Below are 17869 nucleotides of genomic sequence, written 5' to 3'. Positions count from 1 at the left end.
GTCTTTCTCTTTCTGACTTACTTTGCTTAAAATGATGATCTCTAGGCCCATTCATGTTGCTGCAAATGGCATTATTTCACTCTTTTTATGGCTGAGTAATATTATATTGAACATATGTACCACATCTTCTTTATTCATTCTTCTGTTGATGAACATTTAGGTTGCTTCCATGTCCTGGCTATGGAAAACTGCTGCAATGAACACTGGGATGCGTGTATCTTCTTGAATAATGGTTTTCTCCAGGGATATGACCTGGAGTGGGACTGCTGGGTCATATGGTAGTTCTAGTTTTAGATTTTTAAGCAACACTAGATTGTTTTCCTTAAAAAACTAAAAATGGAGATTCATAATTCAAAAAGATACACGCACCTCACTGTTCATTGCAGCCCTATTCACAATAGGCAGGCAGAGGAGCCTGATGGGCAACAATGCATATGGTCACAAACAATCGGACATGACTTAGTGACTAACCACACGCGCACACACACACTGTTCTCCATAGTGGCTGTATCAATTTACATTCCCACCAAAAATGTAAGAGGGTTCCCTTTTATCTATACCCTCTCCAGCATTTATTGTTTGTAGATTTTTAAATAATGGCCATTCTGACTGTGGGAGGTGATACCTCACTGTAGTTTTGATTTACATTTCTCTAAAAGTTAGTGATGTTGAGCATCTTTTCATGTGTTTGTTGGCCACCTGGATGTCTTCTTTGGAGAAATTTCTATTTAGGTTTTCTGCTCGTTTTTTTACTGTTTATTTATTTATTTTTGATATTGAGCTGTATAAGTTGTTCGTATATTTTGGAGATTAACCCCTTGTCAGTTGGAAAATATTTCTTCCCACTGTGAGGGTTGTCTTTTTGTCATTTATGGTTTCCTTTACAGTGCAAAGATTTTTAAGTTTAATTAGGTCTCATTTATTTTTGTTTTTACTTTCATTATTCTAGGAGGTAGATCAAAAAAGATATTGCTGATTTATGTCAAAGAATGTCCTGCCTATATTTTCCTCTAAGAGTTTTATAGTGTCTGGCCTTACATTAAGGCCATTAATCCATTTTGAGTTTATTTTTGTATATGGTATTAGGGAGTGTTCTAATTTCATTCTTTTCTGGGTAGCTGTACAGTTCCCCCAGCTCTAGTTACCGAAGAAGCTGTCTTTTCTCCAGTGTATATTCTTGCTTCCTCTGTCGTAGATTAGGGGACCAAAGAGCAACCTCTTACTTTGCTAGTCCTTCTGACCAGCTGGCTCCCTTCTTGACAACTGGATCTTTTGTTGGCTCCTTTGATCTTCCCATTGCTCTTCTTTCTCTATAAATTTCCCTTGCTATCACAGTCCATCCCTATGCAGAGAATTCCCAACATTTCTTTCTGGCCCAATTTTATCTTTCTCCACATTTGCCCAGCACAGCCTGTAATGTACTACACTTTCCTACTGGTAAATGTTACGCTATATTAAACAGTCCTGTTTGTAAATGTCAGCACTATTTTAAAGAAATGTATGCCTCCCTTTTCACTCTTAGGTACTCTCACCCTAAACCAACTTATTTGGAAGGCCCATCCTGACTACTGCTCCTCCCCGTCTCTGCCCCTAGCCAGGAAATTAGCTGCACTCTCCAAAGTTTCCACCACACCTACTAAAACACTTTTGACTCTATCAAAATGTCTCCTTCTCCCATAAGACTGTAGCCTTCTTGTGTGTCTTATCTCTGTATCTCCTGGTTCAATAAATGTCACAGAATTAAGTGAAAATGGCTTTCTGGTCCTAGTTTCTGCCTTACACTCCAATTGCTTCTGGTTCCAAGGGTAGCGATACAAAACTGGGGGCACATGTGAACTTGAAAGGAAGAACTTTTAATAAATGTGCTGGGACAATGGGTATAAATGGCTTCAGGCAAAGCAGGACCTATAAAAAGCCTTACTGTTCAACATGTGCCAAACTAGAAACCTCACATTGTCTACCACATCATTTACACTATGTCCCTTGTTCTTTATGTGTCCTGCAAGTTGGCAGTTGAATCTAGAATGTTGACTAGATTCAAGTTCAGCTTTTTTGTGGTATGACACTTTCAGAATCATTGCAAATGATACTTCTTCCATGAACTGCCTTTCTTCCCCATCTTCTAAGATAAACAAAAAGAAACAAATATATAATCTAGACATTCTTTCCCCTTTCTTTGACTCCTAATGGCAACAACCAACAAGAAGCCGCTTATTATTTATACCTCTTCTGTTGCCAGTTTGACTAGAAACTCCTCAAACACCAAGGACAGTCTTATCAGACTTTGAAACCACTGAGGTCTCTGGCACGGTTCCCTAAAGGAAGCAAAACTGCATTAGACACTACTTGGTCTGAATTCCAGTTTTCTTTTTACCTTTTTTAAGGAAATGATTTCAAGTACATAAAAACCTGTGGATCAAGCCACAGCTTTATTTCTCTTTCAAAAGTGACATATGTTGACTGAAAATAATATTTCAAGGAAAATTACTACTGTTTCATCATTTCATTTACAGCTCATGGTGACTGCTTAATCTACTTTAGATGCCTTTCCTAATCCTAGATGACTAACATGAAGGATAGCGTATTATAATTCTAAACAAAGATTGACTTTTTTAAAAAGGAAAATAATAAAATTTGAAAATAATGGTTCAAGAAGCCAGGCATAGGGTTTCACTGAATAAAATAAAGGGGCTACTGTCTACAACTCTCAAGGTTTGGCTAGATCTGTCACTTCCCTAATTTTAAACTTGTTTGCTTTTTTCCTAAAAAAAAAAAAGAAAAGAAAAGCCATGTCTCAAACACCAGAGGTCATCTGAGAAGAGTGTAGATCAGGAAGAATATTGGAAAACTATGATCATACTTAAACGCAGGTTGGCAACTGGTTCCCTGGACCAGTAATCTTCAGGACTTCTCCTGGTAAGGGAATTCAATCAAAGGTGACTCAAACAGTTATGTCAGCTTCAGGATTCATGAGAGAATAAAAGAGAAGGCCATGACGCCCAGACCAAGGAATTCTAAGAGAAACTGGGTAACCTCTTTGCTAACCACTTCCAATTCTAATTGTTATGTAGCTAAGAGAGCAGCATGATCATGCAAAGTGAAATCAAGGCTTCCGTGTGTGTGTGTGAAAGCATGTATGTGCATGCATGCATCCAGTCACTCAGTCTTGTTCAACTCTTTGTGACCTCATGGACTGCAGCCCACCAGGCTCCTCTGTCCACAGAATTTTTCAGGCAAGAATACTGGAGTGGGTTGTCATTTCCTCCTCTGAGGGATCTTCCTGATCCAAGAATTGAACTCACATCCCTTGCAGCTTCTGCACTGGCAGGTGTATTCTTTTTTGTTGTTGTTTTTAATTTTTTTAAATCTCATTTTTTTTTTTTTTGGCAGGTATATCTTTACCACTGTGCCACCTGGGAAGCCCAAGGCTCCCTTCATATAATCCAAAACTTAGGGTCTGAACTGGGTGATCCCTTAAGAGCCCAGCCAGATGCAAAGGCATTTCTATACAAAGAAACCTCCACAGGCTGCTTTTGCTGCTGATTTTGAGACTTGCCTGGTATTGGTCCATTGCTACTAAAATGCTTAATCTATTGAGCTGGACCTATATGTCAACTTTTCTTGTGTACAATATGGCAATTATAAAAGAGACTAAATGCTGGCAATCACAGATTTATCAAAAAGACACCCTAAGGCACTTAAATAGGTAGTTCTTTCAAGGACATTAATATTTTTAACTTTTTCTAATTTACATTAAAAATGACAGAGTTCCTGTCAGAGACATCAAGATAAACACAAAAAACCCACAGCTACATTTCACATTCTACCACTTACTGCTCTGCCCTACAAATAACTTTGATTAACACAAATTATTTTACAATTTAAACATTTTTCTTTAAAGTATTTAAGCACCAACATCAACATTTTAAATTTTAGTTTCTGCTACTGTAGGCAAAATATCTTACTCTTCTAACTAAAACTTAAAACATCATGTAATACTTGGAATTGAATTTGTGGCAAGGGTGAATCCAATGCCCTGGTTTAAATGTCATAAAAACATGTACCTTTTAATAGGGACACTTTAGCAAGGGGTTCATTTAGGTCTTGATCATCCATTTGGGCGTCTACAGAGGGGGAAAAAAGAGAATTATAAACAGTAAACTGTATCAGCAAGGTATCCTTTTCAAAATAAGTAAGTGAAACTTATACAGCTATTATATTTGGATCATTATACGTAGTTTTAAAATTTATCCAAATTATCAAGGGAATCACTTGATAAATAAAAGCACTGCTTTCCCCCTCACAGATACAAATTTTGAAATCTCCACCCACACCAACCTGCATACCTAAACTGCTTGCTGCTGCTACTGCTGCTAAGTCACTTCAGTCGTGTCTGACTCTGTGTGACCCCATAGATGGAAGCCCAACAGGCTCCCCCGTCCCTGGGATTCTCCAGGCAAGAACACTGGAGTGGGTTGCCATTTCCTTCTCCAATGTGTGAAAGTGAAAAGTGAAAGTGAAGTTGCTCAGTCGTGTCCAACCCTTAGCGACCCCACGGACTGCAGCCTACCAGGCTCCTCCATCCATGGGATTTTCTAGGCAAGAGTACTGGAGTGGCTTGCCATTGCCTTCTCCGACCTAAACTGCTTAGTAGGCAACAATAACTAACAATAACATCTGCAGAGTTATAAAACTTAGGTTAAAACTCACCTGTAGTGTCGTCGCTACTTTTCTCCTTGCTTGGACTCAGAGTATCTGACAAGTCAGATTCCTTTGCTCTTGCCTGGTTTTCTAACAAGCAGGAAAAAAAAAGAAAAGTAGAATCATGTTACAATTAAAAAGCGTGTATCAGTAAAACTGCTTCAGGCTATGCAAGCTCTAAATCTACTGGTATGCAAAATACTTTTAAAATTAACTGAGGTCACTGAAGCTCTTACTTCTTCACCACTCTAGTCCCAAATGGAATGCTGCTTATTACACGGAGCTCAGATTAAATTATAATGTGGATCATGACTGCTGTGCAGAGGGCTGGGGTTTTTGTTCAAGGCTGTCCACTGGCCAACTGGAAACAAAAATGAAGCAAGCTTTGCTAAAGTATTCAGAGAACTGCAACAAATATAGCAAAAATTTCCAGGACAATGTGGACATTGTATGAAGATGAGGAAAGAAAATGATTCTATTATATAAAAACACTAGTTAGGATGCCTTAGTAATATTTATACTCATAACAAAAACTCTTTAAAAAATTACCATTATTTTTTTTAATTAGAAGTAACACTGAAAAAAGAACATTAACAGCCTTTTACATCTAAAGAAAACACAACAGTGCCTGAACCACAAGCCTTAATTTAAATTCTTTGCTTAAATTGATATTTCCTTAAACTTAAGGACCATTCTCACTACTTGGCCTATTCAATCTATATTAAGATATAGCTTAAGCCCATCACGTCTAAGGAAGTCTTCATTTCTCCAGCATGTTGCTCCTTTTTCATTGTATCTTCTCTGGGACATATGTTTTTATCATTAATCATGTTCTGTTTTATAGCATTCTCTGTATATAAATATATCTTATTTCCTCAATGAGATTATAAATTCAGTAGGTATATAATTATTTTTTACAATGTTATGCACTTGACTATACTGTTTTTGGTAATCTGTATCAAAAACGTAAATGTGCATATCCATTTATAGTACTTTTTCCTAAGGAAATAATAGGCAACATATAGTATATATCCATAAGGATGTTCACTGCAGCATTGTTCATTACAGAATGGAAAATGTTCAAGATAGACTCACTATTATTAAGTAAAAGTAAAGTCTGTTAGGTATAATGTGACTCTGTTTAGACTGAAAAAAGCTGAACATTTAGCTATGAATTTTTTGTTTTATATTTATTCAAGCCTAGAAGGATCTACCACAGAGATACCAATGGTCATTTCTGAAGGTAGGGACGAACATTTACTTTCTAACTTCACACTGTCATAAACTGTGTGAAAAATTAGAGTGAACATATATTGTTTTCATAATCAACTAAATCGAGAGATATCTTTCATCTGAGAAGTAGTCAGAAACATATCTGAAACCATCACTGTCAAAATAATTAATACAATATTGAACTTACTGTGGCTATTCCATATAAGAATAGCCTAAATTTGTGGCTTAACTTGTGTAATGAGTGATGGATTATAAGAGGCCTTTTGCATCTTTTCTCACTGCCATTTCTAATCAAAGACCAACTGTTGAGAGACAATGAGCTTGGATTAGACATGAAGTCACTGACTGCTGAGGCCCATGGGAATCTGAGACCTCTAGTGTGCATTCACAGTGTGTTCTGGTTAGATATTTCTGAATGTACTAGTTTTGATCACAAAGTTAAAGTCTCAAATAAGGGAGGTGAATACATCTTATCAATAAATAGAAAGAAAAGAAACCGTTCTGTGGGAACAGAAAGGAAAAGACAAAAAGACTCTTCTAATTTTAATATTCTTGGCAATTTTATGATCAAGATATCAAGGTAAACCAAGAGGAATGTATTTTCAGACATATTCTTCTGGCTTACAAGCAACTTTTATTTCCTATTTGGAACAGTAGCTAGGAAGGTAAAATTGCCTTCAGTTCAGTTCAGTTCAGTTCAGTCGCTCAGTCGTGTCCGACTCTCCGCGACCCCATGAATCACAGCACGCCAGGCCTCCCTGTCCATCACCAACTCCCGGAGTACACTCAAACTCATGTCCACAGAGTCGGTGATGCCATCCAGCCATCTCATTCTCTGTCGTCCCCTTCTCCTCCCGCCCCCAACCTTTCCCAGCATCAGAGTCTTTTCCAGTGAGTCAACTCGTCGCATGAGGTGGCCAAAGTATTGCAGTTTCAGCTTTAGCATCAGTCCCTCCAATGAACATCCAGGATTGATCTCCTTTAGAATGGACTGGTTGGATCTCCTTGCAGTACAAGGGACTCTCAAGAGTCTTCTCCAACACCACAGTTCAAAAGCATCGATTCTTCGGCGATCAGCTTTCTTCACAGTCCAACTCTCACATCCATACATGACCACGGGAAAAACCATTGCCTTGACTAGATGGACAATCACAGGAAACTAGCCGATCTGATCACATGGACCACAGCCGAATGTGGTCCACTGGAGAAGGGAATGGCAAACCACTTCAGTATACTTGCCTTGAGAACCCCATGAACAGTAACAAAAAAAAAATTGCCTTAGAGGTTTCCATTAAGATCTTAGTAGAATGTAAGCTCCATGAGTGCCGGAATCTTTGTCTGTTTTGTTAACTGCTATATCCTCAGTCCATAGAACAATGCACAGAAAGTAGGAGGTGCTCCAAAAAAGATGGTTAGAGCCACAGTTTACTGCAAATCAAGTCATGTGCCATCACTGTTGTGTCTTGACACTACAGTTATTATATGGAGGCAAATCACATCTATTCAAGATGAATAGGACACAACAAATGAGTGACAAGAGTCTCTACTATTTAAAACCTCTACTCTTCAGCTATGAAGCAGCACCCAACTTCCCAGTATTAAAATTCATTCAATTCAGTTCACTTCAGATGCTCAGTCGTGTCCGACTCTGTGACCCCATGAACCGCAGCATCAGTTGATTTTTTCTGCAGTACTTACTTATTAAAATGTACAGCAATAGTATATATAACAGGGGTAAATGGAAGGATAGCTACCAACATCAATACCAAACTGCTCCCAAACTGGCAAGTCTGCAATAAGGTGACTGTTTTCACTATATCTTCAAGTATACATAATAATGGATGGGCAAAACAAACATAGGCCAGTTCTTATACCACTGGAACCATTATTTGCAAAGAAAGCAAGGTCAGGAATCAAGGTGGGAGAGAAGAACTAAGAAAGGTGCTTCCTGCTTTATAAACAGTACTTCATTAAATTTCCACAAGACTCTGTAAGATATATACTGTTGATCCCATTTTATAAATGAGGAAACTGAGGTTTAATGTACTAAAGTAAATTGCCTAAGGACACAAAGCCTGAAATTAAAAGCCGCTGTTTGACAAATTCTTGTTTTTTTTTCTAGTGCTATCTTTAAATCTACCATAAACATAAAATGACTGCAAGTTGAGTCAGGGCTTAAATAGAAGGCATGGGCAAACTACAACTGCATTTTGCATTAGGCGAAATACCTGAAGGAAACATTAATACCACCAAGACTTGTAACAACTAGTAACTGGCAATTTCTAGCAACTGATATTTTTCAATGAAGAAAATTCTATTAAAAACATCACCAGTGAAAGTATTTAAAAAATAAAATAATCCAGCCAAATCCAAAAGAAAATACTTTATAGCCAGAAATAAAGCATTTAAGTGTAATTTATTTCAGCCATGTTAGTTTGTTACAGGGACTAACACACCTCTGCATGCCAACTGCGGTTAGTGCCAGTAAAATGCTGACAGCTGACAGGAAAATCTCTGGGTATATAAAACTTCTATCTGTATTAGCATTCATTCTTTCCCCCCTTTTTTTTTCCAGTTGCGCCACTAGGCTTTGCAGAATCTTAGTTCCCCAACCAAGGACTGAACCCAGGCCCTGGCAGTGAAAGTGCTCAGTCCTTACTACTGGACTGCCAGGGAACTTTCTGTATTACCATTCTTCAAGGATGTATTCTATTCACTTGCATGGACACACTTGCTATAATATATTTAGTAAATGTCCTTATTACTGGATGCTTATGTTTTCTTTTTGCTTTTAAAACAATACAAACGTCCTTGTACATCTGTCCAACTTGTTCCTTTTTAAGATAAAAACTCAGAAGTGAAACTGCTAGTAAATTGTTAAGCATGCTCTTTAAAGTTTTCAATACATATTTTATAGCCAGATTTCAAAAGGAAATCATAACATTTTCTTTTTCAATAATGACATCATGTAATTTCAAGGAAATAAATTCTAATCAATAATGCATTAAATAGAAGCACAAAGGTAGTAAGATACTTTTCTTTAATTAAAAGCAGCAATGATTTTTTTAATGCTACATTACATCAAAGTGTTGGCTATTTAACCAACTAATCTGAATAGGTATTTAGTTGGTGAAGTAAAAGCTATTTTAAAATCTGTTCTCATCTCACTTTAATAAGATGAAATAAATTACCATACGTACTAAAAATAGTTCAGTGTTCTGAAACTCAATGCCTGTTTGCCAGAACAATATTAGTGATGCATATTTTATGCATTCTTTCCCCAAATATGGCATGTGCCATGCACAAAATTCCAAATGGAAGTCACTAGATAGTTGGGATAACACTATCCTTTTAAATATTTTTAAAAGCCAAATGGATCCAGTTACTGTCATAAAACAGAATTAATTAAATTGAGTACAGCAACCTTTTATTATTCATTGTTTTAACTGACCCAAATGATTTTGAATTTAGTTTTAAATTTTATACTGACATGTTCTCCTGATAAAAGTCCTAGAATGAATAATGAACATATTCCACTAAATTTATTTGCCCAATTTCCCTACACATAAAAGTGACTTGACAACATGATGCTTTAAAACTTTTCTAAGGCCTGGCAATTTTTATAGAAAATAATTAACAGATTAAATTACTTCAAGCAATTATAGGAGTATTCATCACAAAATATAAGGTTCTATATAATCACTTTTGTTTAAACCAAATTGAGATGCCAGCAATTAAGATAATATTAAATATCATAACAAATATTAAATGTACAATAACTAGAAAAAGAGAACTGAAAACATTTTTCATCTTTTTCAAATAAGATTTATACTCTATTTGATTAAAAATTTTAGATCAAAGCTGAAAATAATGCTGGAAGTGAGACAGAGACCACAACAAATCTTTAGTAGCTAACGAAACCTAGTCCAAGCATTAAAAAAAACCCACACATATATATCCATTTAAAAAGAAACCTTCCAATGAAATATCCTTCTTAAGACAGAACTCCAACTGTTTTATATTATTATCTGACACTGTTACTGGATTGTGAGCTATAAGACATAAATTGATGGTTAAAGTGCTATGACCTTGGAAATGTACACTAACCTTCATTATCCAAGAGTTGTCAAAGCCCACAGAAAAATGCCACAGAAACCCCACAGAAAACGAACCTTTTGAAAGCTTTGTCTCTTCTACTACTTTGGTTAGGTGCCCCTCGACGATCAGCTTCTCTGCCAAAGAAAATAAACGTTACTATCCAAGCCCAAACTGAGCAGCAAGCATTTCCCTGAGCAGGGCAGTGTAACACATTCCATGACCAAATTTAAAGATGATAGCATTACTCCCATGACTAGGCTTGAACAAAAACTTGAACCTGGAAGGGGGAACTAAGAGAACTTGAACTTCCCCCTTCCTGGAAGGGGGAACTAGAGGAATCAGGTTAATGCAGAAACCCGAGAGTAAGGAAACAATCTGCCTTCAGTTTTCATTAATTTTCGCCTTATTTTATTATTAAAAATCTTTTTTTCACCTTATTGTAATAGACTTGCACTTTTGAAAAAGACTCAGAAAAAACGAAGCAACACTCTTTAAATCAACAATATTAACTTGAAATAAAGGAATTCTAGGAAGGTATTTCATTTAGATAAAGAATACAAATCATACCCACAGCTTACTTTTCCCTATTGATAAAATATAGCAGAGATGTCTGTATGACATGTTTCAGTAAAATGAATCATTTTAGAAGAGCTACTTATTTAAATAAGTTTAAAAAAATTTTTTATGGGACATTCATTCTGTAAATGTATAGTGTAGTTTCTTTATCATTTATTTAAAGTTGGATTTTCATATTCTACCTTTCCAGTCAGGAGGATAATATAACTAATTCTGTATATCCCATTATCTGATGATGTATGTCACCTGGTCTCCTTCAATTTACACTTTTGCAGTCTTTGAAATAATTTCTCTATTCTTCTACCCTTCAACCCACTGCAAGCTGGTCTATACCCATCACCCAACCACTGAAACAGCTCTGAGATCACTCATAATTTTCATTTCATATAGGCTCTGTGTGGCAAGTGGCACTGTTTGCTCCTACCTCTTTGATAAAAAGAAAAAAGTCATAAATTTAGATAATTTCAAAAGGCATTAATTATATAAGATATATAATGTAAGATGTTTTACTCAGCCTGTTTTACCCCATTCCATTACTGAAAAATCACTTCCCACAGACAACTTTTAACTTTTAGTCATTTCTTTTGGTATTTACATTCACATTTCTAAGTAATATATTGCTATTTCTTAATTTTTCCATTTTAGTCATTATTTACAGACAACCTCTTACAGACGAGTAAGCTCTCATATTCTAATATTCTCAATAAGAGTTACATTTTGTCCATCTGCAATCAGAATTTATATTATGACTATTATCTACATCTGAGTTATATGCCATAATTATATTTTTCTTCTTATACAACATTCAGTGTTTCTAGAACTTATAATGTCCTCTTTTGTTTTGCTAATTTAAAAAAATATATCTCAAACACAGCCCAAGTTCTGACAGAACCCTAAAACTCTCAATATCATCAAACATACCAGGCAATCTATCATATATTCCTGTCTCTCCCTTCCCCTAGTCCTGTCACCTTCCTGCTCCAGACTGAGCTATATCCTGTGCAGAATTCCTTGCTCCTAGATTCCAAATATTGATTTTAATTATTTATTTTTGGTTGCACTGGGTCTTTTGTTACTGTGTGCAGGCTTTCTCTAGTTGCAGAGAGTGGGGGCTACTCTCTAGTGGCGATGCATGGGCTTCTCATTGCAGTGGCTTCTCTTGTGGAACATGGGCTCTAGGCACACAGGCTTCAGGAGTCGCAGCACTCGGGCTCAGTGGTTGCGGAACATGGCCTGAGCTGCTCCATAGCATGTGGAATCTTCTTAGACAAGGGATTGAACCTGTGTCCCCTGCATTGGCAAGCAGATTCTTTTCCATTGTGCTATCAGGAAAGTCCTCCTCTTCCTATTTTATTCTCTTATTTTAGTGTAACATATCCTCTGATAATTTCTGGATAAGAGATGGATAGAAGGTAAAAGCTTTGTAACTCTGCTCCTCTGAAAATGCTACTGTTCTATGCTCACATTTGACTGATGGTTTGACAGATACATAAGTTCACAGGAAAAACCGTCTTTCAGAATTTAAAAAAAAAATCATTTCACTGTCTTCTAGCTTCAAATTGGAAGGTGAGTCTACTGCCAATCAGACCCTTGGTCCTCAGTATGTGTGGTAGAGATTTCCTGTGCTCAGCAGTGCCTGGTTTGCCTAACCTTTCTGGGCACCTGAGGAGACGGCACATTGCAAGTCCCTAACTGAAGAAGGTCCATGGGATTGGTTCTAGCCAAGGCAGAAGCATTTAAAAGAGAGCAGGACTTTTCTATACTTTTCCACTCTAGAAACAGTGTTCAGATTAATCCCCATTCCTGAGTAACAATATGGAACAGAAGGTTCTCCCTCACCATGGACATGTAGCATAAATTAAAAGGAAATATTTGTGAGGTCCCTGGTGGCCTAGTGGGCTTCCTGATGGCTCAAATGGTAAAAAATCTGCCTGCACTGCAGAAGACTGGGTTCGATTCCTGGGTGGGGAAGACCCCTGGAGAAGAGAATGGCAACCCACTCCAGTGTTCTTGCCTGGAGAATTCCATGGACAGGGAAGCCTAGTGGGCTATAGTCCCTGGGGTCGTGAAGAGTCGGATATGACTGAACAACTAACACTTCTACTTTCACTTTGGTGGCCTAGAGGTTAGGATTCTGGGCTGTCACTGCTGTGCTCTGGGTTCAATTCCTGGTTGGGGAACTAAGATCCCACAAGCCTGTGACAGCAAGAAAAAAAAATGTAAATGGTTGAATTAAGCTGTTTGTTATGATTTCAGGGTTTATTTATCACTATATTATTATTTACTTTATTATGATTAATAATACACTATGAGATCCTTTGTTTCTCCCTGGCAATTTTCAGAATCTTTTCTTTATCCCTGGTGTTCTTAAATTTCATGTACCTCAGTATATGGTCTTTTCTAAAAAAAACTGGGATTAAATTCACATAGTGTATTAATTTTAAAGTGAACAATAAAGTGGCATTTAGTATATTCATTATAATATGGAACCACCAGCTTCATCTAGTTCCAAAATACTTTTATCACCTCAAAAGAAAACTTCATACTCATTAAGAATTTTCTTCCCATCCTCTAAAATCTCTAACCTCAAAATCTCTAACTCTGCTGTCTGTTTTATGTTTCTAAAGTAAGTTTCTACTCTCATTCTCTCCGTTCTTGTGTTTTATGTCTTTTATCTTTTACTATGAATGGACCCATTCATCACACTTAATCAAAAGTTTACTGCCTCCTTTTTAAAACTCTTTTCATTTGGCTTCTAGGATACTACTCATTCCTACTTCTTGTATGTGCTTGCGCATTCCTTTTTCTCAGGCTTTCATTGACTTTCTTTTCTACTGATTATGATCTAAATATGTATGAACAAGTTAAAAAGCAAAAGAGTTTCATTAAAAAATGGGCAGAATATTTGAACAGAGATTTTTTCCAAAGAAGATATACAGATGGCCTATAGGTACATGAGATCTTCCCTCGTAGCGCAGTTGCTCAAGAATCTGCCTGCAACGCAGGAGACCCAGGTTCACTTGCTGGGTTGGGAAGATCCCCTGGAGAAGGAAATGGCAACCCACTCCAATACTCTTGCCTGGAGAATCCTATGGACAGAGGAGCCTGGCAAGCTACAGTCCATGGGGTCACTAGAGTCGGACACAACTTAGCGAAAGGCAATGCGATAGGCACATGGAAAGATGCTCAATATCACTAATTATCAGGGAAATGCAAACCAAACCCATACAATAATATCATTTCACATCTGTTAAAATGGTTATCATCAAAAATACAAGAAATAACAAGAATGTGGAGAAAAGGGAATGCTTGCACATTGTTGGTGGAAATGTACATTGATGTAGCCACTATGAAAAACAGTATGGAGAGCCTTCAAAATATTCAAAATAGAACTACTGTATGATCTAGCAATTCAACTTCTAGGTATTTACTTGAAGAAAACAAAAACACTAACTGGAAGAACAATAATGCACCCCTCATTCACTTTAGCATTGTTTACAACAGCCAAGAAAAGACACCAACAGATGAATCAGTTCAGTTCAGTCGCTCAGTCATGTCCGACTCTTTGCGACCCCATAAATCACAGCTGGACATGTATATATATAATGGAGTATCATTCAGCCATAAAAGTGAATGAAGTCGTGCCATTTGTGACAACGCGGATGGACCTCAAGAGCACAGTGCTAAGTGCTAAGTGCACACTACGAGCTAACACGGTGCTAAGAAAAGTCACACAGGGAAAGACAAAAACCATATGATCTCTCTCATATGCAGAATTCAAAACAAACATACAAGCTCACAGATACAGAGAACAGACTGGTGGTTGCCAGAGCTGGGGAGTGGGAGGTGGGAGAAGTGAACGAAGGGAACAAAGGACGGGTAAAAAGGGGGTAGGCAAACTGTAGACTTCAAAAGTCATGTGTGAAAAAACTAATAGGTATGATCTCATATGAGTTAAATTTGATCTACATGATCAAACTCACCATAAACAAAGCTAAAGAGCAAGTGCAAACACAGGAAAATATTTGAAAAACAAATAACAGATAAAGGTTATTAATCACTTCATTCATTCATCGAACCATTAACTAGGGGGTGTCTATTACGTGCCAGACACTGTCCCAGGTGTTGGAAACATTAGAATGAACAAATGACAATATCCCTGCCCTCCTGGTTCTTATTCTAATGGTGCTGGGAGGGCAGGCAATAAAGAAATAAACAGTATGTCAGAAGGCAGTCATAGCAAAAAACAAAGCAAGGAATGAGGAAAGGGCCTGTGAAGAAGGCAAACAAAGATATGACACCTTCCAAAAACTAATAACAGAAAGTCAAATAACACAGGGGAAAGAAGCGCAAAGAACAGGAACACAGAATTCACAGGCCAAGAAATGCGAATGTCTAGTTAACCTGAGAAATCCATGGTCTAACAGAATACCATGGCATTATTTGCCCATCAGGCTGGCAATATACTGAATTTCAGTACTGACTGAGAGGAGGTGGGTAAATGAGTAGCTTTCTGCCCTTTCAGGAGAAGTGTAAATCAGTATGATTATTTTGTTTAGAGGGCAATTTGGCAGGAACTATCCCAATGCTGAAAGTACAGGCCCTTTGACGCCACAAATGCTTGTTATATGAATATAGCAAATAATGAAACAGAATAAACACAGGTTCTAAAAGCCACTTCAATCTTTCTCTAGGATGTTGAAGACTGAAGTACCACCTTCTTCAAAAAATTATAAACACACATTCAGTTCAGTTTAGTTCAGTTCAGTCGCTCAGTCGTGTCTGACTCTTTGTGACCCCATGAATCACAGCACGCCAGGCCTCCCTGTCCATCACCATTAGGAGTAATTTATTGCTCAAAACTCTGTCATCCTTAAAATAAAATCTCAAGTCCCTACCATGATCTACAAGGTCTGTAAGCCAACTACAGACCCACAGGGTCAAATTCAGCTTGTTGCCTGCTTGGTAAACCAAGTTTTATAGGAACACGGTCAGGTTCATTCATTTACATATTGTCCATGTCTGGTTTCCACCACAATGGCAGAGTTGGTACTTATAAAACAGACCCTTTAACATGCAAAGCCTAAAATACTTACTATTTGGCCTTTTGTTTATTTCTTAAAGGCATTTTTATTGTTTTAAAATTCCTTTAGACTTGCCTTGGGTTTTCAAGTGATTTTTCTCCATCTCACACACTCTTTCCCCAGACACATGTACAACTCACTCAGCTTAATCCCAAATCTGTTCAAATCCCACATAATACTTTTGTTAGTACCTACTGCCCTGATAGGTACAAGAGTTCCAGAAAAACATCTACTTCTGCTTTACTGACTATGTCAAAGTCTTTGACTGTGTAAATCACAACAAACTGTGGAAAATTCTTAAAGACATGGGAATACCAGACCACCTGACCTGCCTTCTGAGAAATCAGTATGTAGGTCAAGAAGCAACATTAGAACTGGACAAGGAACAACAGACTGGTTCCAAATCGGGAAAGGAGTACGTCTATAAAGCTGTATATTGTCACCCTGCTTATTTAACTTTTATGCAGAACACATCATGAAAACTGCTGGACTGGTTGAAGCATAAGCAGGAATCAAGATTGCAGGGAGAAATATCAATAATCTCAGATATGTAGATGACACCACACTTATGGCAGAAAGTGAAGAAGAACTAAAGAGCCTCTTGATGAAAGTGAAAGAGGAGAGTGAAAAAGTTGGCTTAAAACTCAACATTCAGAAAACAAAGATCATGGCATCCGGTCCCATTACTTCATGGCAAACAGACAAACAGATGGGGAAACAATGGAAACAGTAACAGATTTTATTTTGGGGGGCTCCAAAATTATTGCAGATGATGACTGCAGCCATGGAATTAAAAGACGTTTGCTCTTTAGAAGAAAAGCTGTGACCAACCTAGACAGCATATTAAAAAGCAGAGACATTACTTTGCCAACAAAGGTCCGTCTAGTCAAAGCTATGGTTTTTTCAAGTCATGAATGGATGTAAGAGTTGGACTACAGAGAAAGCTGACCACCACAGAATGATGCTTTTGAACTGTGGTGTTGGAGAAGACTCTTGAGAGTCCCTTGGACTGTAAGGAGATTCAACCAGTCCATCCTAAAGGAAATCAGTCCTGAATATTCATTGGAAGGACTGATGCTGAAGCGCCAACACTTTGGCCCCCTGATGTGAAGAACTGACTCATTTGAAAAGAACCTGATGCTGGGAAAGATTGAAGGCGGGAGGAGAAGGCGACGACAGAGGATGAGATGGTTGGATGGCATCACCGACTCAATGGACATAAGTTTGAGTAAGCTCTGGGACTTAAGTGATGGACAGGGAAGCCTGGCATGCTGCAGTCCATGGGGGGTCACAAAGAATTGGACACAACTGAGTGACTGAACTGAACTGCCCTGATAGCTTAGTTGGTAAAGAATCCGTCTGCAATGCAGGAGACCCTGATTTAATTCCTGGGTCGGAAAGATCTCCTGGAGAAGGGACAGGCTACCCACTCCAGTATTCTTTGGCTTCCCTTGTAGCTCAGCTGGTAAAGAATCCACCTGCAATGTGGAAGACCTGGGTTTGATTCCTGGGTTGGGAAGATCCCCTGGAGAAGGGAAAGGCTACCCACTCCAGTATTCTGGCCTGGAGAATTCCATGGACTGTATAGTCCATGGGGTTGCAAAGAGTTGGACACAACTGAGTGACTTTCACTGCCTTATAATTTTCCATTTTTTTCTTCAATGGGCTTATCACTACTTGACATATGATTAGTCTATTTTTTCTCAAGAGAATGTAAATTCCATGAAGGCAAAGATATCTGTGTCTTGTTCATTTCTATACACCACAAAGCTAAAATGATGTCAGGTAAACACAGAGTAAGATGCTTAATAATACTTGCTGGATGAATAAATTAGGGGTTTATTTTTAAAGAGATCAAACTTGGAAAAATTATTTGAATACTTACCTCATTCTAAAAAACTAAGGATTAAATGCATTAAAAAAGTTTTGAACAGTATCAATATTAAGTGCTAGCGACTTAGCAGCAGTAGCTGCTATTATCACTACTAAAATTATTTAATATTATATTATCAAATCCAGTGACTCATCAGAGACCTGCAATTAAAATATTAAGGAAAAGATTATTGTTTTCAAAAAGGTTTCTGACTACTAGTTCTCAAACTTGGGGTGGAGACCTCAACTCTTTAGGATTACTGGAAGTCAGAGTCCCCTCAGAGGCAAAACAGAACTTCCTTGTA

The 17869-nt window shown here is 37.6% G+C and overlaps 1 protein-coding gene across 34 annotated transcripts in view; it reads right to left on the bottom strand.

The window, feature by feature from the left end:
• The window catches only part of SLMAP (sarcolemma associated protein), a 152124-nt gene that overhangs the window by 18823 nt on the left and 115432 nt on the right, over positions 1–17869 (bottom strand). For 32 of the 34 annotated variants that reach the window (XM_055414138.2, XM_055414136.2, XM_055414156.2 and 29 more), the window contains 3 exons: positions 10107–10166; positions 4711–4791; positions 4065–4124 (listed from right to left, as the gene is read on the bottom strand). In XM_055414138.2, the coding sequence (XP_055270113.1) occupies positions 4065–4124; positions 4711–4791; positions 10107–10166 (201 nt within the window). The other 2 variants (XM_088831650.1, XM_088831651.1) reach the window with 2 other exon arrangements.

This window comes from Moschus berezovskii, chromosome 24 (genome assembly GCF_049115385.1).
Source record: "Moschus berezovskii isolate FMDL1 chromosome 24, NW_MosBer_1.0, whole genome shotgun sequence".
Lineage (NCBI taxonomy): Eukaryota > Metazoa > Chordata > Mammalia > Artiodactyla > Moschidae > Moschus > Moschus berezovskii.
The sequence above is the reverse complement of the archived record's forward strand: the minus strand, read 5'-3'. Positions and strand labels throughout refer to the sequence as shown.